The 25741-nt window shown below is 47.3% G+C and overlaps 4 protein-coding genes across 4 annotated transcripts; 1 reads left to right on the top strand and 3 right to left on the bottom strand.

Moving 5' to 3' along the window:
• Positions 1–1589: 1589 nt before the first annotated feature.
• On the bottom strand, positions 1590–5418 carry GGS22DRAFT_67794 (uncharacterized protein). Its single transcript, XM_047967767.1, has one exon. It carries the CDS (start codon positions 5224–5226, stop codon positions 1780–1782), a length of 3447 nt encoding a protein of 1148 aa, XP_047822975.1. The 5' UTR covers positions 5227–5418; the 3' UTR covers positions 1590–1779.
• Positions 5419–8000: 2582 nt separating this feature from the next.
• On the top strand, positions 8001–9210 carry GGS22DRAFT_67904 (uncharacterized protein). The gene is made up of 4 exons (XM_047967768.1): positions 8001–8055; positions 8150–8255; positions 8401–8468; positions 8666–9210. The coding sequence occupies exons 2-4, from the start codon at positions 8247–8249 to the stop codon at positions 8997–8999; spliced, it is 411 nt and encodes a 136-aa protein (XP_047822976.1). The 5' UTR covers positions 8001–8055; positions 8150–8246; the 3' UTR covers positions 9000–9210.
• Positions 9211–10813: 1603 nt separating this feature from the next.
• Positions 10814–12012, bottom strand: GGS22DRAFT_196804 (uncharacterized protein; the record flags this gene model as incomplete). The annotated part of the gene is made up of 2 exons (XM_047965890.1): positions 11482–12012; positions 10814–11412 (listed from the first exon to the last, which is right to left on the bottom strand). Exons 1-2 carry the CDS (start codon positions 11729–11731, stop codon positions 10814–10816), a joined length of 849 nt encoding a protein of 282 aa, XP_047822977.1. The 5' UTR covers positions 11732–12012.
• A 10054-nt stretch (positions 12013–22066) lies between these two features.
• Positions 22067–24669, bottom strand: GGS22DRAFT_67997 (PLP-dependent transferase). The gene is made up of 4 exons (XM_047967770.1): positions 24232–24669; positions 23043–24182; positions 22844–22970; positions 22067–22749 (listed from the first exon to the last, which is right to left on the bottom strand). Exons 1-4 carry the CDS (start codon positions 24311–24313, stop codon positions 22425–22427), a joined length of 1674 nt encoding a protein of 557 aa, XP_047822978.1. The 5' UTR covers positions 24314–24669; the 3' UTR covers positions 22067–22424.
• Positions 24670–25741: the final 1072 nt, after the last annotated feature.

The following is a 25741-nucleotide window of genomic DNA, read 5'->3' on the forward strand; positions in this document are numbered from 1 at the left end:
CCTGGCTCCCATTACATAGAATACGTCACATAAAAGTCGGGGATATCTACACGAGCAATGATCTTCGATCGTACAAGAGTACATTTGTTCTATTCTCAGTTCCATAATCCTCGACTCTCGCGGCTCTGGGATCAATTGATACATGCCCTGGTGTCAATTCACGTGCGACGAGAGTTCTCGTCAGCTCGTTCATCTAAATTATCGACCCAAGCGATCTAATATGACGAACCGCTTATCCCACCCCTGGCCATACGAGCCTGCACGGATGTCCTACAATTTAATGCTATCATGCTTAAAATTGAACGCTGTCGACACCACATGGCATAAAAAATACTACTAAACCAAAACGTCTAAAGATATTAACAGCTTCCCGGCATCCCTTTAGAGAATGATCTCGCGTGTTCGAGCAATTATTTTAATTAATCCCCGATTCTTCAGTTCTGGGCACGCACTATATAAAGAACCTGCGCTTCGTGATCCGAAACGCGGATATTCGATCAATTACTCAAACGGTAAACCGAGTGAAGCCGACCAGCCATCTAAGTCAACGCCATCTTCCATATTAGGTACTGTACCTACCTGTAAACCTCAGATAAAAAGGTTTATGAAGAACCCCCACCCACAAAGCCGAAAAGCTTCGGCGCCGAGTTCGCAATAAAGCCTAGTATCGCGTTTGATCACTGCCGCGATTAAGCTTAAATTTATTCAAACTTACCTACCTAGGTACTTATGCGTGACACGAACCAACCTGCGGAAAGCAATAATAGCATCTGGCATATAGTAATACTGTGCGTCCTTTATTACGGCAGTCCGTCCCGCCGCCGCGAAAGTCCGGGAAACTTGCTCGTTAAGGGGTGCTCCCAAGTTCCATCGTGTATAGTATGGCGAAAGTAGGTACGTACACAGCTGAGTAAGTGAGTAGGTACATATGTAGGTAGGTACGTGGTGGACTACGTACTTCGTACGCGCGGGGAGACCACAGTTTTCAGGAACGCGATGCACCGAGATGCCTAGGTAACTCCACAGTCGTGACAAGCAAAATTTGGTACACTAGGTGGATTGGGAAGTCGATGGTTCTCGACGGTGGCTGATAATCCGGAAATCCCTAAGACCCGCCTGTTCCAGATAAACACCGGAGGCCTCCGGCCGGGGTAGACGCAAGGACTTTCACACATATTTAAACCTTAACCGAGTCCACAGAGTTCACGATCAAGATATGATTGAGTGTTCATAAAAATATAAACGAGAAATCTATGAAATCTAGAGAAAAGCACACCAAACCGCCCCGGTCCCGATGACTTAAAGAAAGAAAGCGCTTCTCATCAGATCGGATTGTGTGCATTCCGCTGCCGTTATATATCTTGAAAAAAAATGAATTCATCATTAGCCCGCCCATCATTTCGTACCCGAAGATATTCGTAACTCTTTTCTACCGCCAAACGTTGTTCGAAGAAGAGATAAAAGAGAATCCGACCCAGCTACGTGTGTGCTCCCGACATAAAGAGATACACTACGGCATAGAGTGGCTGGAGAGATTTAGCGGTCGTGTGGGGACCAGACATGACTCAAAACATGAGATATACATATCGTCCAAACAACGCCATGGGATATCGTTAGATTGCATATAAAAATCCTAAGCAAATGATTTCAGGAACGTAGAGAAGTTTACCCTGCTCAACCAAGGCCATCCGGCGAACTCCAGCTCGGGGTATCTGTTGTAAGGAGAAATCCCAAACATGCATCGCAAAAAAACAAAAACAAAAAAAATTGGTCTATCATTCATGGGTTATAGAAGGAGCCGTGGCCTTGGTGGGGTGAGTGGCTGTATGGTGAGACTGAACCCGGGTGATTGCCATACTGCTCGACAGGTTGCATGGTAGGATTCCCGAGGTTATCATAACCAAAAGATCCACCAGGCTCCTGGATCCCTAGAGGATTGAGATCGAGCTGCGGGAATGGCTCCAGTCCTTCTTGCTGAGATTGTATATTCATGTAGGCATTCGCAGAAGAACCATAAGAGGGGCCTGTGGTGACTGGCAGCGGATGGTACTGAGGTTGTGGAGGTTGATGGATGTTATAACTTGGCCCCATTAAGTTAGCCCCCGGGTTGGGAGACATATCAGCATACTGTTGAGCCATCTGGTGCTGACCGAAGTAGGACGTTTGAAGTGACATATTTGGCATGCCAAAGCTGAGGTTTCCTGGGCTGTAGTCCATCGGAATAGGATTTGATGACGTACTAGCGCCTTGCGGAATAAACGGCGAATGTTCCTGTTTGATTGAAGATATCGGGAAGTTAGGGCGAGGAGGGTCTTGGATTGGGCTGATTATTGTGTCCGCGTCTAGTTCTTTCCTTTTCACTACGTCTAGAACAGGGAGGCTGATATGCTCCATGTGTTTTGCCAAGTGGACTGTCAGTTTCTTCCAGGTAGGGAACGTCTTTCGACAGAATCGGCAAGGCTCTTCGGACGGCTTTACTTGTGTCTCAACGTGGCACTGCTCCACTTTCAGCCAAGTACGGTCACCGCCACCAGCCTTCTTGATGGCGGCTTTCGTCTTGATCTTCGGTTCAGTATACTTATGCTCACGAACGAGATGCTGCAGGAAGTTGTCGCGTCTGTAGCATACGTGCCGACAGTCGTCTACGTCACATAACCACCACTCAAGGTGGCGATGGCCTTCGTTTTCATGACGAACCCAGTCAGCTTTTCGTTTAAACATTTTTGGGTCACGGCACTTTTCCCAAGTACACGTGAACGGCTGGACGTCCTCATGGACGTGTTTGGTCCAGTCGGATGGTTTTTGGAATTTCTTGCTCGTGAAGCACAGCTGGCACTCGAATTCCGCTGGGAGGGACATGGTCGGGGGCATAGGAATACCAAGAGGAAAGCTTTCCGAGTTGATACCGCCCTCGAGAGGATTCGTGTCGCCGTCAGAAGAATCAGGCCGAGCTGACAAGGGATCGACACCTCGTTCACCTCCTCTTCCATCTAAGGGAACGGCTGATCCGCCAAGTGAAAGGCACAACGTACCACATGGGCACTTGCGTTGATTAACCTGACCCAAGTGTTTGACCTTAGCACCTTGAAGCTGCTTATAACGCATAACCATTTGATATGCAATACGGTCAGCCAACCAGCTGTTCTCGCGCGGGAACTGAGGATTCAATTCCATGATATGGCTCCGGAAACCCGCATTTGTTGGCTCAATGATTTGTCCTTTGCTTGGTTCAGTCTTAATATCGCCGTCGTCGAAACCCTCATCATCATCGTCTTCGTCTTCGTCTTGTTCTGGTGCAGGATGGGTTCTTGCTAGTGAAGCAACAGGTGGGCCGCCCTGTTTCTTCAGCATTCCAATTATATTCTCTGGGTTGGATCCCTTCGGAAGCTCCGTTTTGCTCCTCCTCCTTGTGAGTGTATTCTTCATAGGTGGTACACTAAGAGATCCGAATGGGCTCTTAGGAGAAGTCATCGATGTTGCACTAATCGAACCGCTTCGGGCATGGGTGGTACCGATAGAGGCAGCGCCAGTAGCGATTCCAACTAAAGCGGTGTTCAGAGAAGGCGTAGGCTTCTTGCTGATACCACCAATCCCACTAATCCCCCAACTAGAAGTGCGCGACGGTGGTGCCAGTGTATCCTTAGACTCCCGGCGACGCTCCTGGTCTTCGAGTTCTTCTGGCGACATATCACTAGCATTGCTATTCTTACGCTTCAATATTTGACTGGGGCTGGGCTTCCGAAGACTAGGAAACCTTTTGATGAAACTTGGACGACGGGTATGACCGCTGATAGATAGTTTTTTCAAGAAATTTCCACTGACTATACCTTCCATGTCCACAAGACTGGGCAAGCTTCTCCGTCGAGTTCCCCAAGTAGCTGCTCTTGAAACAATCGATTCATTGTCTTGACATTGCCGCTGGAATTTTTCAATGGCAGCTTGTGACGTTGCCGGTTGGTATTGAGAATTGGACTGGATGGCATGAATGGTCGGCGCATCACCCCAAGTTGGGAGCTGTCGCATTATATCGAAGTCGGTTTGCGTGAGGGGTCCGCCAGGAGCGTCTACATTAAGGTATGCCTGACCAGGGAGGTGTCTATTCTCGGTCGTATCTCCAAGGGAAATTTCGCCGGTGGGTATATTGTCGTCGTCCGAGTCTTGGCCGCCAGCAACTATGTTAGAAGAGCCATCCGGTCCACCAGAAAGGTCATTTGGGTTACCGGCCGACCAAGAAACCCAATCGAAGACTTCTTTGTTCTTCTCCTCGCGTTCTCTGCGAGACGCTTGCTGGTTAGGGCTTGGGACCTCGTCAGAAGGACGGTTTCCAGGAGCAAGACCCCGATATCCACCAGCAGTGTTTGGTATCCAGCTGCCGTGCGCGTCTCGCAAAACACTTTCTATGCTTTCATGGGTGGGTTGCCCAGCTAAATCGCCTGCCAAGGTGTGTGAGGCGTGTGAGGCGTGCACAGTCCGAGGACTTTCAGCGCCCGCAGTGAAAGATCTTTCAACACCTTGCACCGGAGCCTCTTCATCCCGATTCCACATGGAGACAGTCACACGCGGACTTTGCGTAGCCATAGCGAGAGTAGTTAATGCAGGGTTGTCATCACTTGAAAAACTACCACCATTAGTATCAGGCGTCAGCTGTGGCGCGGATTGGTTTGAGTCAATGGAATTCGTAGAAGGTCGGGCTTGGTTCGGGAATTGCTGAGCTGGCGCCGAAGTCCCAAAGTCGGCACTAGCATCTAGACCACTGCTGAATGCCGAGGTCGACGGTATACAAGGCGTCAAGTGAGGGCTCAAAGGATATCTAACATTTATAGCACCATTGTCCTGATCTTGTGTATAATGATTTAGGGAATCTTGCGGGTCGTCGAAGCTGTTTAGGAATTGAGGCAAATCGACGTTGTTGTAGTCGACGGTAAGGAAGGCGTCACCAAATTCGCTACCACTGAGGTCACTCGACTGGTAGATATCGGTGGATACAGAGTCTGCGGGGGTGTTGAAATTGCCCGTAGGAGAGGCAGAATTGCTTTGAAGGTGGGAAGAATATGGCGACAGTAGATGAGACTCGACAGGCGTGACGGGACCTTTCTGATTGTTGTTATTGTTGCTAAAATGGTAGTTGTAATGGGTGTCGTGGTGGGTTTGTTGCGCCCGGTCCTTAAGGGAATCGCGGACGTCGAGCGATGCGGGAGAAACTGTGTATCCCGCACTCATAGTCATAGCTGATAATGGGCGGGCGGCGCGAGGCTAGTATATATTTAAACCAGAGTATAGCACTAGAACAGCGTGCTTCCTACTAAATGTCGTCAGGAAGAGATCATGTTCCTCCTAAACAACCGAGCTGCGTGCGACAATTGAGAGTGTAAACGAGTGATAGCCTCGTGAGCTGAATGTAACCGATATATTTCTTCGCTGATCAACTCTCTTCGACTATACCACGCGCCAGCTTGAGATACACAAAGTAGATAAGTGATGTTAGAAATGGGCAGATCTAGTTCTCGGTTGATTATCAGAAGAGGTTCAGAAACCAGAGGAAGATCTGCCAAAGACTTGATGTTCCGATACTGGGGGGGTAAGTCGGTACCTCGATACTGCGGCGGCGCTTAATAGGAAGTGGAGTCGAACGGAACTCGACGCGAAAATGGAAATACTTCCTTTCTGTTTGTTGGTCTGAGATAATCTGATCGAAACTTGTACCGGGCGGATTGAGGACTGCAAGGGGGCCGTGCAAAGATGCAGGGAAAATGACGGAAAGACGGTTGAAGGCTCAAGAAACTAATAGTAGGGATTTCTGTAGGGAATTCTATAGGTGAGGGGAGACGATGAATGTGCAATTGGGTAGGGAGAAGGGGCAGAGAGGAGCGGGAATGGTAGAATGGAATAACAGGGTGACCTAAAACGGGCGGTACACCATCCATGGATGTAGGCAAATTTGGCGGAATCGATACATCGACGATAGGGCTCCCGGCTCGCGCACTACTGCGGCTCCCCCTCGAAAGCTGTTCGTGCTGTCTGATTGGACAACTATCCATCATTCTGTCATCGCCAGACCAGCTAGGCGTTCTCCTCATTGGATGACAGGGGTAATAAGGCATTCTTCGCTTCCTTCTCAGCCCCGAGAGGAGACCAGGTCTAACCCCACTTGTAAGCCCACCATTCCGTCCTTGTGTGAGATCGTGGGCACTTCAGCACTTCAGATGACGGGACAGGTGCCAAGTGAGGCTTGCTCCGAGTCAAAATGATGACATTGTGCGAACCCGTTTCCACCATTATACCACGAACACTTACACCTATGGCGGTGCTATTGTGGCAGTGGTCATGGTACACCGAAAAGCTTCTGGACATGAGTATAATATCGCTACCGGATATTCACAATACGGGAGATGACATAATGATGATTACCCCATTCCTTCTTATCCTGGTCGCACTACACATGTATTCGGATGGGTAAGAAAATAAGAAGAGGAAAATAGATATCCTCTAACTGCTGTCTCGCTCCTCATTGGGAGAGAGAAGAGAGCCGAAGAAATGTTACGGTAGCATGAGCTGACAAAACGACCCGCTAGCTGAAGCAGGAATGTCTAGGAAGTCTCAAATCCGTCGACAACAAGGTACCTACTAGGTATGCTCTCATTTCAATTATTCCCATCTTCACGAGAATAAGGAAGATAGAAGAGCCCGTTTGATAATGCGAAAACTTATTCGATAATAAGCATAGGATAGAGTTGCATGCATCGGTTCCTGCTCTGATAACTTGCAGTAGCGTGGAATCCGTGGCGATCGATTAAACGCACCGTGGCCAGCACAGCCTTAACTGCGGGCGGCACAGCCAGGGCGACTCGAGATATATATTGATGTGTGAAGGTTTAACAAGGCTGCATATGTCAGGCAGATACGACCTCGGATTCTAGTTCTGCAATTGATCTGTACAAGGCGAAATCGATGTAGCGGTAGCATACTCAAGTAGGCAAGTAGGCAATCCGGAGTTCGATGCCTTTCCATGGAGAGCGGGACGTGGCTTGTGTCGAATATTAGAGAATGAGACAGCCAGACCAAAACCTACCTGCAATTTGTCTCAAAATCTGACTGAATTGCAATCCCTAGACCGGAACCTGCCGCGGGTACAGAAACAGGAATGAACCGACCTGGCAGCCTGGCCGACCTGGCGGACTCGATCCCCAGCCGAGGAACGGCACAGCGCCAAATCTGATTTTAACCGCGCGGCGCGATACAACATGGCCCGCTAATGAATTGAAAAGATCGCTTCGATTATGCGCATAGAGTGATTTCTCAAAATCAGGATCTCTATCACGTGCGCCAAGTGTTGAAATGCTGCTGTGCCGTAGAGTGGTTGCATCACCGAAGTATCAAAAGCATTAGGATTTTGGTTTGGGATCCAACAAGCAAAGTTCCGTGATTTTGATTTTTGGGCGGTTTGAATGAAGAAAAGAAAAGCAAGGGCACGTGCTTGTCCTATAGTTTTCCCAAATTCTTATTGTCTAGAACCTTAAAATGTCTAAGATCGCGCTTGCCGTTGAGATCAAGACACCTTCAGTTCTTGTCCGGAAATCGCGATGTTATCCGTTAGCAGCTTCTTTTAGACCATCAGTGGTACGGATGTACATAGCTGCTCTACCCCTGAATGCTAATATTAGAAGCTATCAAGACCGACGTCGCCTTCGTTATTATCATCCTCATAATGGATACTCTCGCCCAGCCCTAAATTTATGCGGGGTCTTTCCCTGCTTCTAGTGATCCTTTTATCTTGTAGTGCCCGAAGGTATCATCCAACAGTTCTACATTTACTTTCAGTCATCGGATTCAAAACGGTTAGTTATAACATACATTTCCTACCTGTCAGCCTGTGTACCTAAATAGCACCTACTCGAATTTTGTATTTAAAAAAAGTCCGGTGGTTTAATACGATCTTTATTGTCTCATAAATAGGTACATTGATGAGACAACGAGCAGGTTGACTCGGACCAGGTATCACTTAAAAGGAAATGTGACAGCCGGCTGGCTAGGATCTTCCCAGCTGTAAGGAAGCCGGTGGGGATTTGCTTAGATCCCCGCAATGACATTTTAGGAGCTTCACGAGTACACATGCTGACATGTTAGTTCACTTTCTCTTCGCCTCATGCAGGTACCTTCCTAGCTTAGTAGATATCGACAACGGGTTACTTTATCAAAATGCACATTGTCGACCGAACTGTATGAGGATCAATTGAATACTAGAAATCATGTTCCAGGTCAGTTTCTTTTACTGTTTTATACACAAAAAAGTGTCTTCTCGTTGGTATCATCCTAAATACCGAGGCGATTTTACGCGTCAATACCCCTGATGATGCTACAATTACGGAGTTAACTCATTAATATTGACCTGTCCAATTATAGCCAAATCCAGAAGACCGTCTTCACCTACGACTACACCGCGCTCGCTCGGTTATCCTCACATCACAAGAGTAGGTCGGATTCTTATTATTCCGTGTCTACCTTCATAAACTGCCGATGGCCCCTGATCTGGGGCTCAGATTCTGCCGCGCCGCGGGTCTCAGCAGTGATCCGCGTCGGAACCCGTCTGCTGGGACGAGCTTCACAGGCGCTTGGAGTGCTACCAGGTAGAGCAAGTTGCTGACATCAAATCCCTCGCCCCCCGCAGATTGGTGGAGATCCGAGCTGCCCAACGGACTTTTGAAGGAGCTTATATGCGAACGGCCCTCTCTCAATTTAGCTTCGCTCTCATCATCCTCAAGATCTTTACCTCTGAGTTCTATGCCATAGGCGCGCTCTTCGCCGTTTATGGTACGACGGTCATGCTATGTTCTATATATCGTCGCTACCAGGGCAACCGCCAATTTTTCACCACGACAGATGATGATGGCGAATTGAAGAATAAGTTTCGGACTAGTGGTAACAGTGTGCTTCTCCTAACGGCTTTAAGTATTGGGGCTTATATCGGTTTACTCGTTCTGACTTTGCGGCTGGAGACATGAAGAGTGGTAGCGAGAAGCCCGTTATGATAGGCCACGCCCTGCAATATATTTCTACCTACTAGGTACCTGGTCTACTAGCTATCATATTGAATTCGTGCCTGGTTAGAAGCACATGGTCAAACCCCTCTCCAGGATGATTCGGCTCAATAGGTACTAGGTAGTCTTACCTATTCTACCAGGTATGCTGAATAACTAAAATATTATCATGGTCAATGCCGATGTAGACAGCATCATTACCATTAGCACGTGGATTACCTAGTACAGGAGAACTGTCTAGATGAAATGCTATGGAGATCTAAGACATTGTCGGCACGACTGTACCGATGGGCTTGTAATTATTGTATTGCTGTGTCACTGTTCTCGTCATATTATATTAACGACCGGCGCCCACACAACAGGCCAGTCCCAGCCATTCTGACTAGAGAATATATCTACAACCGGTCTGACACCTTGATGATGTTGGTAACCGAAACTGGGTTCGGCGGAACCATTCACAGACTTATTAGCTAATATTTGGTCAAATATAGCAGATACCTACCTAGGTACATATGCGGAACTTCCCCAGGAGTTATCTACAGAGAATTTGTTCCCTCCTTATTGAGTATAAAGACATAGAAACACACTGACTTTTATCATCCACAAACCCAAGATAATATAGGAACACCCTAATCCCCCAATGAAAAATATTTCTATTCTTTAGGCCCTTGTTGTAGAAACAATTCATCGCGTTTTCTTCTTCTTTTTCTCCCTTTCTCTTCCCAATTGCAAATAGCAAGGGGTTAAGCATTTGACCAACAGTGATAGGTACTAGGTACCCAATATTCGAAATTCGAAAAGTGGACGAGAACAAGATCTGCCTAACAGAAGAATCAAAAGAGAGATCCTCCGCCACCTACCTTATCTATTTCGGCAGCAGGTCCGTACCCGGGCCGAAGAAGCGCGGGTAGGGACGAGACGGGAGGCCGCATCGGTTTTCGAAAGTCCGCTATCGAGAGCGCGCAGATTGGTACCAAGGTGTCCAAGTCGAAGCAAAACTATAGCCGCCAGGCCTCCACATCTGTTTTGTTTACCCAAACGGGAAATCCCCATCTCCATCCTTCAACTCCAGATCATATGAAACCCGTCATCCATGCCAGTATATCTAATCTTATATCACCATTCCACATTCATATATCGTGATTCATTCCCTCTTTCGACCAATTGACAAGCGCCGATGAGATTTGTGGACTCGTGGGGGTACTATGTATGTACGTAGGTACGGCAGCTCAGCCAAAGATGTGTTATGCTCGGTAGGGACAGTGACGCTTTGGTTCTTGGCGAAGATCGAAAAATCGATAGTGTGAAGTTCTCGTGGGTAATAATGCTACGCAATCTCTCCTTTCTCGACCATGTCGAAGATTTTCGGTTACTTAGCCGATTGAAACCTGGCTAACGATAGGATACGCTGTTTAAAACTCCGAGTTGTGAGGATAAATTTGCCGCGGCGTTACGAATTGGCATGGCGGCGTATTCTTTGTCGATCCCCCAGGTGTTTTCAGTTTACGAATATGTCGCAGATCCCTCCTTGCGTTCAGGCAAATCCATGGCTCAGCCTCTTTCCTATTCGTAATCTTCTCCTTCTCTTTTACTTATTACGGTTCCTCGCTTTATCTAGTCTATATCTCCAAAACAGAAACTGTCGAATCGTACATCGCTAATATGTGAGAGAGGGTATAACATGGCAAATTTGCGATGCTATAGGGGAGAGAACACGTGGGAGATGGCCACAAGTGTGGTCTATATCTTCCACGCAATGCCCGTGACTGACTTCAACGTCATCTCCCGCTGTAGTATATACCTCCGGCTTGTGATGGATCTTCTCCCACAGACGACATATGGGTTTCCGATACGTGGTGCTCACGGTCTTCGTACCAACCACCGTAGTCTTCGTCAGGCCTGGGAAAATGATATGGTTGTCGCCATGAACCATACGCCGCATGCGGTACGGCAACGGCGGAGAGGGAGCCATGAGTACCCATACTTGCTTCCGGCACGACATTAGTCGCAATCGGCGGGTATACCCTATCGTACGGTTTGGTTGTCGATACGAACTGGCCTGACTGTTCGTCGCTATACGACATTGATCTTGTTCCCGGTGGATAGGCCCTCCAGGTGTCGTCGAGGCGAGCGTTGCTGTCCATCCTATGAAGTTCGGGGGATGTTGTTGACCAGCCTGTCGACATGGATGCAACCGGCGCATGGGTGGCGTACGGTGATAGATCCGAGGTTTCCGGTAGGCCCTCTGGATAATTCGCCCATGGAGCATTCGCGCCACCAGTGGTCTTCGCAACACCGGAACTCGTGTCTGTCGATACCCAGTTGTTTGTTTCATGTTCGTAACCGAACGCCCGACTGCTGGAAGCATTGGATGGGACTTTTTGGCCTCTTAGCAAATGCTCTCACGGACATGAATGCTGGAAAAAGCACTTTGGGGTACACCTACGTTTAGGCTCAGAAGAGTAAGTTTCATCCTCCTCGGTCTCTATCGACTGTTGGCTCATACTTGGCATTGATGGCATTGCGGATAGTTGGTGATACGGTGGGTTCGGTTGCGCTTCCATCATGGGTCCTGTCGGTATCGCTGGAGATGTGGAGGGTGACGCATAGCCTGTCCCAACAGAAGCTCGTGTTCCTTGCCTCTGTCCCGTCGTAGGCGGTTGTGGTTGATTTACTGCAGAATAGTGGCATTCCATATTGAGATTAATGCAACTCTCACATCGTCTTAGGACGTCTGGCGTCTCTGGCTGCTTGCATCTAATTTTCCTTCTCCGACAATGTCCTATACCAGAATACGCTTTAGTTTTCGTGCGAATATTTCGAAGCCAATTAACGCCCAGTGCAGTGACAACTTACGACAAGCAATCGGTGTCCGATGATAGCCAAGCCTATTTCTTTTCCTCTCGTTAAGAGGACCAAGTGTCCCGGAATCGGTTTCGTTCGTCCCCTGTGGCCTTACGTTAGGGGTCGAGACGGATCTTTTTAGCTTGAATTCCTTAGACAGGGACTCTCGTCGCCGAATGGGGGAAAATTGGTTGCTCTGTGCTAACTGTTGGTAAAATGGAGGACGTGGTGTAGATGGGAAACTGTGCTAGTATAATTTGTGCTAGTATAGTAGCTGGTAAGTCTTACCTCTTGGTTGGAACTTGTCGATGCTAGATGACTATCCATGTAGCCGGCTTGTGACGCCCCTAACTCGGGAATCTCCTGTGGCGGCGCGTACCGATAGGACATGATATTTATCATGTGCCCCGATGGCTTGTTAGGTATTATATTTGAATAGCTACGTGCCCCCGAAGAATCGTCTGTCTTGAGAAAATTATTCGATACTGATTAGGTAGGCACCCTCAACAAGACTGTCCAACAGGAAGACCAAGGAGTAAGCCGCTTTCTGCAGCTCGTCCTTTGAATGGGGGGATGACAGACCTCTGCGTTGTGGCTTCTTACAGGCTGGGGTACCTGGCGGGAACGGCAGAAGGCAGCGTTTAGTAGGGTTTTCAGTCAGAACTTAACGCCCGCTCCTTATGGCCGGTATAAACCGAAATATGGTAACAGTGGTTAGAGGGAGGTGGCAGAATATGGTGGAGAGCGAGCCGGAAATGGGCCAATCCAGTCTGCAAAGCCGCTTGGTGCCCTAGAAAGAGATATGCAACCGACCAGAAAGGCAACCTGACTCTCTTCCAAGAACCGCCGGGGCTATGATTGCTTAGCAAGGTACAGCGAAGGCGTGGTAGGACAACGCATACGGATGCCCACACCTCCTTCACTTCTATACCTGGGGTAACTCCTTAGGTTGGGAACAAGGGTTCGACGTATATCTAGATCGGGAAGCTTGGTGTGCCCCGTTCCGGGTTTGTATGCTGAGGCTTGTCTACCTACTGATGGGTCGAATGGATATCTTCGGCAGCGTCTAGAGCGTTAGCTGCAACGAGACTAATCCCTCCTTTAGGCGGAAAAAAAGGATTATGCGTAAGGCTATAGTCGAAGAATATGTCCTCTTATGATCGACGCTTGTGTTGTGGTCCTGCGGTAAAATTTTCAACGTTACTGAGAAATTGACCGAGTCGATAGCCGGGAACGGATGTGTGAACGTAAAGACGGTTAGAGCTGGACGCCACCCTTGAAGCTAGAAGCTAGAAGCTCTGATCGAATGTGAGCACGGCCCACGGAACCGGGAAGTTCCCGCAGCGGTGACGGGACTAGATCTTCCAAGTCAAAAAAGTGAAGAACGATTTTGCATTATCCTCCACTCTCTCGGCGACCACGGATAGGTATAGATGAAGAAGGGCTCTTTGGGTCGGGTTACGGGAAGCGACAGCGGAAGAAGATCTGTCTGGGGCAGACCCTGAGTATATATCAGGAACTATGAGCCACCGGTGAGTGGCGTATGATCTAAGGGATCTGCGGAGTAGAGGGACATCCCCCAGGCTTTACGACATGCAGGCCACCTCGCTACTTTTTTTTCGTAACGAAGCAATAGGATTGAGGAGACACGGACTAAAATTTGATGACGAGAGCGAGGAAAAGTAAAAAGGATAATCTAATGCGCCTGTCTCGACCGATGCGCAATTGGAAGAAATAATAAAAAATATTAGCTGTAAGATACTGGCAAAAAGCGAAGCTATTTGGAATATTGAGCAACTAGTCCCTATTGCCGTCTCGCCTCGATGTTAAATATGAGGCAGATATTATCTATCATAGGTAGTAGGTAACCTCCAATCGTCTTCTTCTACTTCGACCTTCAACATTTGGTCAAACAACCTTGTAACCAAGAGGATTAACCGACTTATTATGCACCAGAAATGCCTCCGACTAGCCATAGATTATCCTCATGATGTAAGTACTAGTTTGATTGTACCATTATTCCCATAATAGCCAGTTGGGACGCCGGCTGTAATTCTTGAGGGTTTAAAGGGGGAACGTAATGCAGGTGTACATACGCTAAGACATCAAGAGAACGGATAAGTCCTACGCCGAGTGAGGTGTTCTATAGTTGACCCGACGAACTGATAACTTTCGCACAGAATCCCTTATTGAATCGGTTAACCAGACGAAGAGCAAATCACCGAGAAGAGCCACTAGTTGTTGAGCTAGCAAGATGATGTTGAAACGGTTCAACCAGTGTTCTGGGACTATGCAGACGGTAAATCTGTGACATCCTGGGTGGGATGAACAAGGATTGACGGGAGTGACGGGAGTGGCCACAGCTTTCCGGCTCCTTAAGTATCTTTATTTTTTCCAGATAGATCTTATAATATTTCTATAAAGCTAGAGTCATTCTAATCCAAGTGAATCGACGACGCCCCATACTTCATCTGTAGCTTATCCATGTCTCCTTGTTGATCCCGGCGCCAGAAAGCGCATCAAAGCACGAATATGGGACGATAGCCTGAAAGTAGTGACGCACCCCTGCTATGTCAAGAGCCAATGCAATCGCTTTAAATCCGTTTTCATATGTAAGATACTAACTCCAACTGTAGTAGTCGCTAAGGCAAAACACAGACCAACAGGCTTGGTGTCGACGTAAGGAAAATAAGAGAGTATCGTCGTTAGATATGGTGGATCTGGATTAGTTGTAAAATAGAAGAACCCCCAACACTTAGGGCTGACTGGCGTGAAATAGTGATACTCCACTTCTGCCAGATGGTGATTAGGTACTGGGGCTTAGGTACCTGTATCTACATATCTACTAGGTCTTCAAGCAGTACTGTGGCGGCTCTTATGGTTTTTCTTTTTCTACCTACTTTCCTTCACTCAGGCCAATGCGGTCGAAATATACCCGGATTTAATGTCGTATCAAAAGAATGTTTCCAAATAAGCTCATAATGGCGTTACGTTATATATATCTACCTACTTAGGTATCTTCGAATGATTTAACGAAAAAATAATAATGATGATGTTTTCGTGTTAAGGTAAAATCATACCCTGAAAATACTTAACCCCTCCAGCCAGCTCTATTTATACTGGTGGTAACTGTGGGGGGCGTAATATTGCTTTTTTTGCCCTTCGCAAGCCCTCTGGCCCTCCAGTCATGTAGGTATTTGCGAGTCGGGTTCACACCAGCCTTGAATAGGTACTTAGTCCCAGCAGCCCGGTAAAATGGCTGATGAAAATGGGGAAGGCAAGGGGAGATCCTGATCTAAGTTTTTCGCATCATGCAACGCTACGAAGTACACGGCGGTCCGGACGCACATGGACCTTAGAATCGTTCGGTGCTTTTTTTTCTTTCTGTAATATATCTTATAAAGCACATATTTCTCTCCGTTTCGTTTTCATCCTGATCAACCATCAAGACTCTTAGGCTTAGGAGTAGGTACGATGTATATAGCCTTTACATTTACATAAATTCCCTAGGCGAAATCCTTTCAACTGAAGCGCGTATTAAATAGAAAACCTTTCCGGACAGTACCGTAGAATTTATTTGCCGAAACCAGCAATATCTCTAGGAAGCTAGAGAGCATAATCCTTTCAGCCGAATGAGATAAGATGAACCTGATATTTACATGGAAAATCGGCTTCATTCCTGCCTTAGAATGACAGTGCGTCTCCATGGTACGCGGCGATCAAAAAAGATTTCCAACTGGGATCATGACTCTTTACGTTTTTACATTCACGATGAGGCGATAACTTCCACATATTGCGCCGACGGTGTCAAATAAGATTATCGGAAGACGATCATTTCTTGAGCTCCTCCAAATCCAGGAAGTATATACCCTCGAGAAGATCAAACCTGACATGAAGCTGAACGAGCTGATAGAAAATCGTCTGGGCTGACCTTGACGCCGGGGACTTTAGACTCACGCCAAGATCTTGTCAGGGGGGGCGAGTGGATCTATTACAAAGATCAAGTACTGTTCCATATGGGCATACATAGTACTTACTAGGTATCTACGCCTCAATCTACGGGTCTCTCTACTTAACTTTTTCTATTTGGATGGCTTGAAAAGTCGTCATAACATACAAGCTGAGATTCTGAGATATAACTAGTGGGGAATGTTTCTATCCGGAGTGGGCCAGTATTAACTATACAGACGGAGAAAATGTAACGGAGAAGCAACAGCAAATACCAAGCCGGCATAAAGTAATTGGCCTTTAAACTGGGTAGGATCTAGTCTAGGGGCGGGCCGCGATCTGATGTAGGTACTCGTCGATTTCACAGGCTAGGAAGATGGGATGCAGCTGACCTTAGACTACCATAGGTAGCATACCTAGTGGTATGTATCTTAAAGGTGCGTGGAGCCACATTGGGAAAATCGGTCATTCATGCGAGAAACTGCAGTTTAAACCAAGCACAAGTTCTAATGCAATGCAGGGTCGAACAACCACTAATAGGAGCCGCAGGGGGGTTGAATCTACGCCACTTTTTTCAAGTCTCCAGTTATTAGATGCAAGATGGGTTTAGTCTTTTCTTCACTTGTTAACATTCTCTTGTGATTTCTCATGTTTCATCACCAAGCACTCCAACCAGAACCTCCCTACTATACTCCAACATAGGACCTAGGTAGGTAGGTTTATCTAACGAGACCCGAGAACGCAATGCATTGTTTAGCCTCAAGTCATCACTTTCTCCATTCTATTCATCATATCGTGACCGATAGTCGCCTAATAGATGCTCATCTAATCACATGAGGAGTTGGGGCCGTGCCCACGCGCATTATGTAGCAATCCTCCAAATGCCTCAAAATTTGATACATGAGAGGACGTCAAGGGAGTTTTGGCTAACCTCTCTATTACCCAGGGCTGGTGACATCACAAAACCTCGGAAGCTCAAGATAATTCACATCAGCGCCAACTATCTCCGTCGGTCTACGAGCCTACCTAGTAGCTATCGCATGCCTGACAGTTGCCCTATTGTTTGATCTCCCTTTAGCCAGAATACAATAAGAATCCAGTGATTCTTGGGCTCATCTACCTGCTACTTTTAATGTTCGGAAAATCGGTGAGCGGCCCGGCATTAGCCTTGCTTATGCGCTCATTCCACAGGAAGAATGCATATCAATATCGTCTTTTCGCTTCACCGGCCAGTTCAACAAGTCGATAGCTGTGACAGGAGAAATGATATAACAGCGTCTACTAGTGAAGCATGAGCTGTGCATAAACTTATTAGCGCCCAAGGCTAGTACTAGGATCAAGCACATAATTTCTAATCCAAAATCTTAGCACAAACCGAGGCTAATCAGGCCAATAGGATATTGACATGGCGAAGATCTCGGTGCCACTGGGTAACGGATTTACACAGTCTCGATAAAGGAACTATCTCGACCAGCTCACCGCAATGCGTGTCTACCTACCTGCCTACGTACATCATAACCTCACCGAATGTAGTCTCGTCTATACCGGTGTGATATTTTCGCGTACCTATTTCACTAGTACAAGCAGTCGATTTTGAATGGACCCCCAGTTAATCCGGGTGGCTTGCTTTTGCGTCGACTAAGAAGCCTATGACCCCGAGAGTGTGCGACAGAGAGCGCCTCTCCACGCAAGTCTTTAGTTCCACTGTCTCAGAATATATCAGCTAGCTTCATGGGGTTTGTTAACGGCTCCGTGAAACTAGGAACCAGCCGAAGGAGCCGCAACTTACGTACCCAGGTAGGTAGGTAGGTAGGTAGGTACTCAGCAATCGAAGAGCCTAGTCGCTTTCTAATTACGTTAGTATAGTAAATACCATTTAGAACGTTGAAGTTAGCTTAGCTTGTACAACATGCCATGTGCTGGATTCTGGAGATAATAGTTTTAGCCACGTGCAAAGTTGTAGGTAGGTACTGTCTTATAGAATAAGTCGAGTGTCTTGTACACTTAACATGATTAACGGCATCTTACCATCATAGATGCTATTCAAGTTGGGTGGCCTATCCCATATCTGAGCTAGTCCGAAATCCAACATTATGTACATACGATATCGTTCAGACAGGACAGGACGTTATTTGGAATGTGTTATGGATGTAGTACAACGTGAGAACACTTTCACGATATCAGTTAATGATGATTACCTGGTACCTATCAACAGAGGGCTAGCCCACACTGCACCCCCACTGCTCTGCGTGGACTACGTGGCGTGGCGAATGACACGGGCGGCTTTGTTCTTGCTTTTTCTTTTACCGCTGAAGTATATCACGGTTGGAAGCGATCGTCCCCAAAACTCCGTGCCACTTATTCCATGGCGCGTTAGAAGTCTCAGTTTCATCTCGCCTCCTAAGATTAGTGCGCTATCGAGTTCTATAAGCTCCCCACTTCCCCTTGCACAGACTAGGTAATCGTTGTGAGCTTCTTATGGGATTATCCTTACCCCCCCGAGTAAGCACCGCTGAGATCAAGCCTACATGATCTATATGGCATACATCAACATCTACTGCACATAGTATGTTGGTATGTATGTAGGTATAAACACCTTGTTCAGATGAGTCTCATATTCTGTAATTCCCATTGGCTGGGCCGCCGGATAGCACTACTATGCATATCTTGAAACAGTCTTAAAAGACAACTAGAACTGTTGAATACTCAAGTTGCTTAAGTTTAGTATACTTACCTGCTTACTTACGCTACTACACACGAGCTAGGTCGAGTACTAGGTAGGTAGATAGTTAATAGATGCAGGTCTTACCCCTATGTTCCTGCTTTTAGTACGCATTCAGCTGATGTTAGCTCTGCTTATAGAGATCACTAACTCGAGTCTTACTGCCAAGATAGGTAGGTATCCCTTAGGATGAGGTCTGATCTTGAGATATACGATGCCGGCATCTGACTACGGTATATCGTGGGACATACGTGTCAGTAGCGGGGATATGATTACGATTCTCTGCATGGCGCACATAAGGCATCACTAGTGAATAGTTGAGCCAGCTAGGAATAGTCGATCTGTGTTCTAGGCCTTCACAAGGGGAAACACAATGTTTCGAACTACTAAAGATTAGGCATTGATTGACCATCTTCCTCTGATCTCGCTATAGCGACCCGGTATATGAAGATTAAGCCTCAAAAAACCTATATGAGCAACGTTTAGAGAGGTTCCACAATACTATGAACTAATACAACCTTAAAATAATATATGAGATGGAAAAGAGGCTTAACTGTAAGTAATATAACTTAGCTGGTATCTAGGTAGTAACCTCTAGGCATAAGCGACGACATCAATCCTTAGCCCACAGAAAGCTTAACATCAGGGGAGATATGCCCTACCCCTGAGCTATAAGGATCGCAGATACCATTGTTCTTTGTCATATATCTAAGCATTAAGTGATAAGAACGAGGAATATCTAGGGCTGGTGGCTAGGTACCCACGATGATTCAATTGGAGGCTCCTCTTATGTGGGGTAGGCAAACATAGGAGACGAGCCCCTGAATCTTCAAAAGCAAAGTAGGTACGTATGATAATCATCTATCGCATACTAGCATTGGCGAATCCCTACCTCCTACCTACCTAGGTACCTAGCTAATTAATTCACATTCTTAGACTTCACTATGGCTAACATCTAAAGGAGCTTTCCTTGGGTAGTTAATAGAAGGGATTCGATTGGGTGTTGAAGTTTCTCCTATCCAAACCTTGGATTTCCTTTATCGGATGAAGGCATATGAAGTTGACATTAGATCACAAATGGATTCGAAGACCTACGAGAGGAGTGCTGGCTATTTGGAATTCAATCATATTGTTTAAGTAATGTACAGGTATGCGACTAACATAAGAGCAACAGATTTCGAGTGAAGATGGGCGTAGTTGTTTGGTTGGGGAGTGGCAAGCTACATCCTACCTGACTAGGTACTAAGTACAATATAAAATCAACCTTGGAAGTTAATTTATTAGCAGGCTATCATGGCTATAATACTTACACCGACAGCAGGTGTTGGCTAGAATTAAGTTTTAATAACCAATCTCTTGAATGTTCGAACCTTTATGGTTGAAGTTGTAGGTGGGACTCCTATTCTGGCTGCGGTGGAGACAGTATTGGGATATGAGCAAACTCGACGCCGACCTCTTAAGTAGGATTGATTGGGCTTCCATATTCGTGAATATATATTGAAATAGGATATGAAGACCCTAATCGAGGTAATTTCAATAAGATGCCTTCCAAGGTTACGACTTAACGAAAATGAACAATTGTGGCCAGGTATTAATCATATCCAAGTAACAAGGCTATCAAGGGAATATTAGACATCGTTTTCTTTACTCTTCTTAAGCGTATACCTAGTACCTTCCGTACCGATTCCCTAGTAGGAGGCAGTCGAACAGCGGTGATGTCAATATTACAGGAGAGGGGTCTTTCATCATAGGTTCGTATCTAGGCGCGAGATAGTCGTATCGTCGCGACTTGTCACAGCCCATCAATATCTTCAAGTTCGGCAAGTCGTGTGATCTTTCCGGAGGCAGATCCCGAGCAGTTCCTGAAATTATCAGGTCTGCCTTGCGAAGACTGCATGTGCGGATCGAGGTAACGGAGTTATATTTCGTCTGTGCTACGTGGCTGTAACATCATGCGAGGTGATGAAAATCGTAAGGACTATCTTCTTGGAGTTCATGACGGCGCCGCTATATGATCCGGCTGTGATCGCAGTATTGGATGAATCAAGTGCTCAGGAACGTCCTTGAAGCTATCGACACCAAGCCCCTAAACAAGAAAGATTAGCCGCGAGTTGCAGGGGGGAAAAGAAGTCTGGAGGATCAAAGAGCATAAAGTGGTGCGAATAGGCTGAGGAGGAAATTCGTATAATGGATTATATCCAGAACAGATGCTCGAGAACCATGTATGCATAGTAACTGCCGCTTCTACCGTCGCTCTCGTCGTTGTGGTACGACCATAACCTAGCATTATACGGTCCCGCCCAATATTGCGACATATCGTGCATTCTGGGCCAAGCCAGATTCGAATCAAAATGAGGGGTGTCGTCATCTGATTACTGTACTTTCGACTGTCGTGGCATCCCATCTCGAAGGGCCAACCTCCGGTGACCCGGTTCCGACTACACACCATAGAGTTAGTTGTCCTACAAGGCTGACACTTTTTATGATTGCGCCTTCGTAGCACAGAAATTAGCAGGATTGCCGCGAAATTCTTGGCTGTCCTAAGGCGGTGCTGGCAAGATTCGTAAGTTAAGCAGCCACGGAACGCTAGGATAGGGTAGGTAGAGTTCAATATCGAGGACACTGCCGCCTATTCCATCTCCAGGGGAGGAAAGGCAGCGAAGGGTAAGTTGATGTTCGAACAACTGGTCGAATAAAATGATGCACGACCGAATAAGAAACATTGGAAGCGCACGGCTCTCACATTGCTACCTTGCGCCTCATAGTTTGATGCTTCCCACCAGCCGCATTCCCTAAAGTAGGCTGTCGATGCTACCCTAGGTTCCGTAGATCACTGTCAATGAGTTACCATCGAAGGCTGGATTTAGCAAGTTGTTTGGTTTGACAAAAAAGGGGCCAAGAGTTTGATTTAGCTCCGGAGGCGTGTCACGACAGAAAAGGTCACCTCGCATTTCTGCGCTTCGTGCTCGCTATTTAAGGTCGACCTGCGCTGTACGTCACGTTATGCACTAGCATCCTCCGCGGGCGGATGATTACATACATACCGCTTGCACGACACGACAGGACAGGGAGTGGACCTCGTATATATTAGGTACCTACACCAACCTATCTAGGTACAGAGCAAGGCCTGTTTACCGTTACCTACGCGGGGTGCGCTTATTGATTGCAATGTGCTGCACCGCGCCGCGCCGCCAGGGCGGAAACGAGTAGCGTCGCGGCAAAGCTATTGGAGCTTCGGGATGGATGGCTTAAGATCTGACATAATATGCGCCACAGCATGTTTATATAACCAGGGTCTCTATATACCCCTAGTACCAATGGGGGAACGGTGATATTTGCAGCATACCTGTCTGTAGGTAATACCTACCGGGATAGGTCTTCCGTAATTGCTAGAGTGGGATGAATTAAACCCGTGGCTTTATTATCAATATCCCGTAGTTGAAAGTCGGAAATACAGTGGCATCGGCCACGGTGTTACCGTAGTATGCTGGGAGCACGAGGGTTGGACATATGATGATTGAATTTAAAGGAAGCCAACGGCAAACTTCTTATTAATACCTAATGTTGCCTACAATACACGTTTCTTTTATTATCCGGATACTGTCAGAATGGTGTGTACACCCGTTATAGCTATAATAAGAAAACCAACTCCAATGCCAGACAAGGGAGGAAGAGATCCAATTTGCCTTAAAGTATTACATGTGTGATACCGCTCCCTCCTTTTTGAATGAATGAGCGTGTGTGTGTGTTGCTCTGCAACCTCCTGACTTGATCATACACTGATCATACATGAGCAGAGCAGACATCGGAACACTAATGGAGCAAACAGAACACATTTTAGGAAACCATTGTTGCTAGTCATAATCCTTAATGTTTTACTTGACAGCGGCAAGACCACTGATTCCATTGATTAGGTCATTCATCGCAAAGGGAGTAACCCTAGGAGTAGCTTCGGGGGCCGATGAGAAATGATGGGGCATGGGGCGCGGGCGCGGGACCTCCCGCACATCGGGGAAGTTACTCGTCGTATAATCAACGGGGAGGTCGAAGGCAAGGGCCTCGGAACGTGGAGACAGGACGGCCGCTCGGGTCGGAGTTGGCCACTCCTCATCGTCCTCAAGAAACGTCGTACGTAGGAAGTCCAGGAACGTATCGACATCCTGCTTAGTTGACATGGCCCCCAAGCTGGCTCGAACAATTCTGTGCGACATCGGCGTATCAGTATATATATCATGCAAGGGGGTCTTCTAATTTCGAAGTGGTAGGGTAAGACGAGACGTTAGTTGTGACGCACCCTGTGGGAAGCCTGTGGATGATGCTTATACCATGTGAGCCACAATGGTGACCGGCAGATAGGGCACGTTCGGTCATCCACGGCTCATAGCCAAGCGCCGTGAAGATGCCGCCGGGATTACAGACCCCTGAAAGAAATTAGTAAAGCCAATATAACGGCGGCGCCGTGGCTGGCAATTAATAAGTCGAGTCACCCTTACCTCCTGATCTTATATATATGCCTGCAGAATTGGCCGAACGTTCGACGTCAGAGTAAGGTACATGCTGTCCATTTGCTCTCAATATATTGAACGCAATGGCAGAGCCTTGCTTTGTTGGGTCATCGAAATTATTATTTTCGTTGTAGATTCGGCAAAGCGGTCGTCCGTTGGAGTGGCGCATAGTAGCCATACCTCGACACAGTCTAGAGATGAGGTAGGACGTGTGATCGGAGATCCTGCTCATTGACCCATACAGCTTCTTGTGAACATCGATAGCTTCTCCAAGAGCGAGAATGTTATGGAATGGGAGAGTTCCGTCTTCGAGACCTTCATGAAGCTTATAAGTAGGTGCTTGTAGACCCTTTGATCGATGCCAATTCTCGCCAAACGTCGCAACCATGGACACAGTTCCTCCGCCGAAATACTTCCGGAGAGTAAGAATGTGCCCTGATTCTTTTCGAACAATTAACGCCCCGATATCTGGAAATCCGAAGATTTTGTATAGGGACAAGCAGGTGAAGTCCGGTGCGCGGTCCACATCGCGGAAAATAGTTTCCATGGGATATGTCATTGCTAACGCGGCAGCGTCAAGGAGGGTATAGGTGTTCTGTAAGTATTCTGACTGTCGCAGAATTCCGGGCCACGACAGTGGTAGTCTTCTGCCGGACATGTTGGACTGCCCAGGGTAGGCGAAGAGCCCCAAACCGCCGGGATGGTAACAGTTGACAAAACTCGACTCAGGGGAACGCAGCCATCTTTCTACTTCCTGATCACCTCGGAAGCAGTAAGATTGCCCATATGTCAACTCCCTAACTCCCACAATGCTCGTATGCGCATCTTTGTGGTAGCCGTACCAGAACCTCCGATCACTTGTTTTCTCAGACAAGTCTCTAAAAGAGTCTGCAACAAGTTTGATAGCCGCAGTAGCGTTTGCTACGAAAATCAAGTCAAAGTGTTCGGGATCTGCACCGAAGAAGTTGAGCGTCTTCTCCCGCACCTGATCAACGACATCCCCGGAAAGTTTGGCCGGAAAATTCTCCGAGTGTGGATTTCCGTACAGGTTGGTGACCATCTTGGCGCAAAATGAATCAACGGTAGATTTCGCATATATAGTGGCTCCGCTGTGGTCTAAATAGACCCCTGATCATGGTTTAGCTGCAGCACTCAAAAAGTTGGGCGGAGAACATACCATCGTTCATATGGGGGTACTCTTTTTGACGCAGAGCTTCTACGTCACTGTTGTACCCTTTCGTCATGGTAAGGAGAGGCATTGTTGGTATATATATGTTGGGAGGTAGGGGTAGGGGTAGGGGTAGGTATGTAGAGAGGTAGGTACGAGTAATGGACCAAGTTTCCTCAAAGTTCGAAAGAGTTGACTTAAACTTGTACTAGAAGATAAGACGACTTGCTTCGAATCTGACTTCCTACTCTAATAGGTAGCGAGTAGGGTCTATGCTAGCTCTTGTATCGTTCTTTCTGAAAGGTCATCGTCCCGAGTCAGGTCCAGACGAAGGGATCTTATACTCGACCACGACCAACCCCTCCACCTCCACCTCCACCTCCATCAACCTCGTTCTCTCCCGCCACTAAGGGCACCCGTAGCGGAAGACATGGGGAAGTAGCGTGGGGTGATATCCGCCCTACATCATCTAGTCGACAAAGGTCAGCATCAAGGTGGTGGCGCGGTGTGCGAGAGTCATTCTGTATCGTCCATTGGCTGTCTCTCCATGTTGAACTCATGAACCTGGCACAAGCGGATGACCGGACAAACAGCTTGGCGAGTCGATAAGGGAAGCGGTAGGCGCAGCACATCGCACGCTAGAGACTGCGATCTAGTGATACATCGTACCTGGGGACGGTTCCCTCAGGGATACTTGCCGCACATCTGATGATGGGAAGCTGGCGGAGACTATTGGACCCTCGATCTGGTCTGACACACCTGACCCTTTCCTCTTTAGGAGCGACGACGGCGATACGTACCGGATTGCCTGTCCAAAATTAGCTCGCTACACGTCCCGTAGGTTGCTCAGGTACATCTAGAATTATCCCGGTAAGGACAAGCAAAAAAAAGTGAGGGAGAAAATCTATAGTTCGAGAGGGCCCCCCTTCTACTTCACGAGCTTTGGGGAAGAAGACGGTTGACGTACGCTAGTGGACCCTAGATACTTTGGCCGAAATAAGAGGCGCAAGTTGTCAGATGCAAGGGGGTTTAACGAACTTCGTATGATTGGAACGGATAGCTAGACCTGTGCGGTTCGCTGTGCAGCGTGTGGAGACATGGCGTACTTGATAAGGCTGCCATAAAATTGCCGTTCGACTGGAATGGGTAATGTGAAATCTTCAACAGTTCGGACGAGGTCCAAAATGGCCTCAGGACTTACCGAGGAGGCTCTGGCGGAATAAGCATGTCAACCGATCGCGGCAAAGGCATGCAAGTATGCAGACACTATTACCACTTACACCACTTGCAAGGGTCATCTAAGACATGGGTTCAGGTAGGAAGGCATCCTATTTGGCGTTCGTTCTAAAGTTTTGCTCTCCTCTGCGTGCTTGGATAGGTCGAGCGCCTCTTTCAGGCAAGCGTTGCGGGGAGAGTGGTGAGTGCAACGGCCTCGGTCTCTGAACGGCCTATGAACCCAATCACCATGAAAAGGGTGGGATGGCTTGCCGCGAAAGTTACGGCCAAGAGCTGCGAGAAG

This window comes from Annulohypoxylon maeteangense, assembly GCF_022496945.1.
Source record: "Annulohypoxylon maeteangense strain CBS 123835 unplaced genomic scaffold GGS22scaffold_2, whole genome shotgun sequence".
NCBI classification, from domain to species: domain Eukaryota; kingdom Fungi; phylum Ascomycota; class Sordariomycetes; order Xylariales; family Hypoxylaceae; genus Annulohypoxylon; species Annulohypoxylon maeteangense.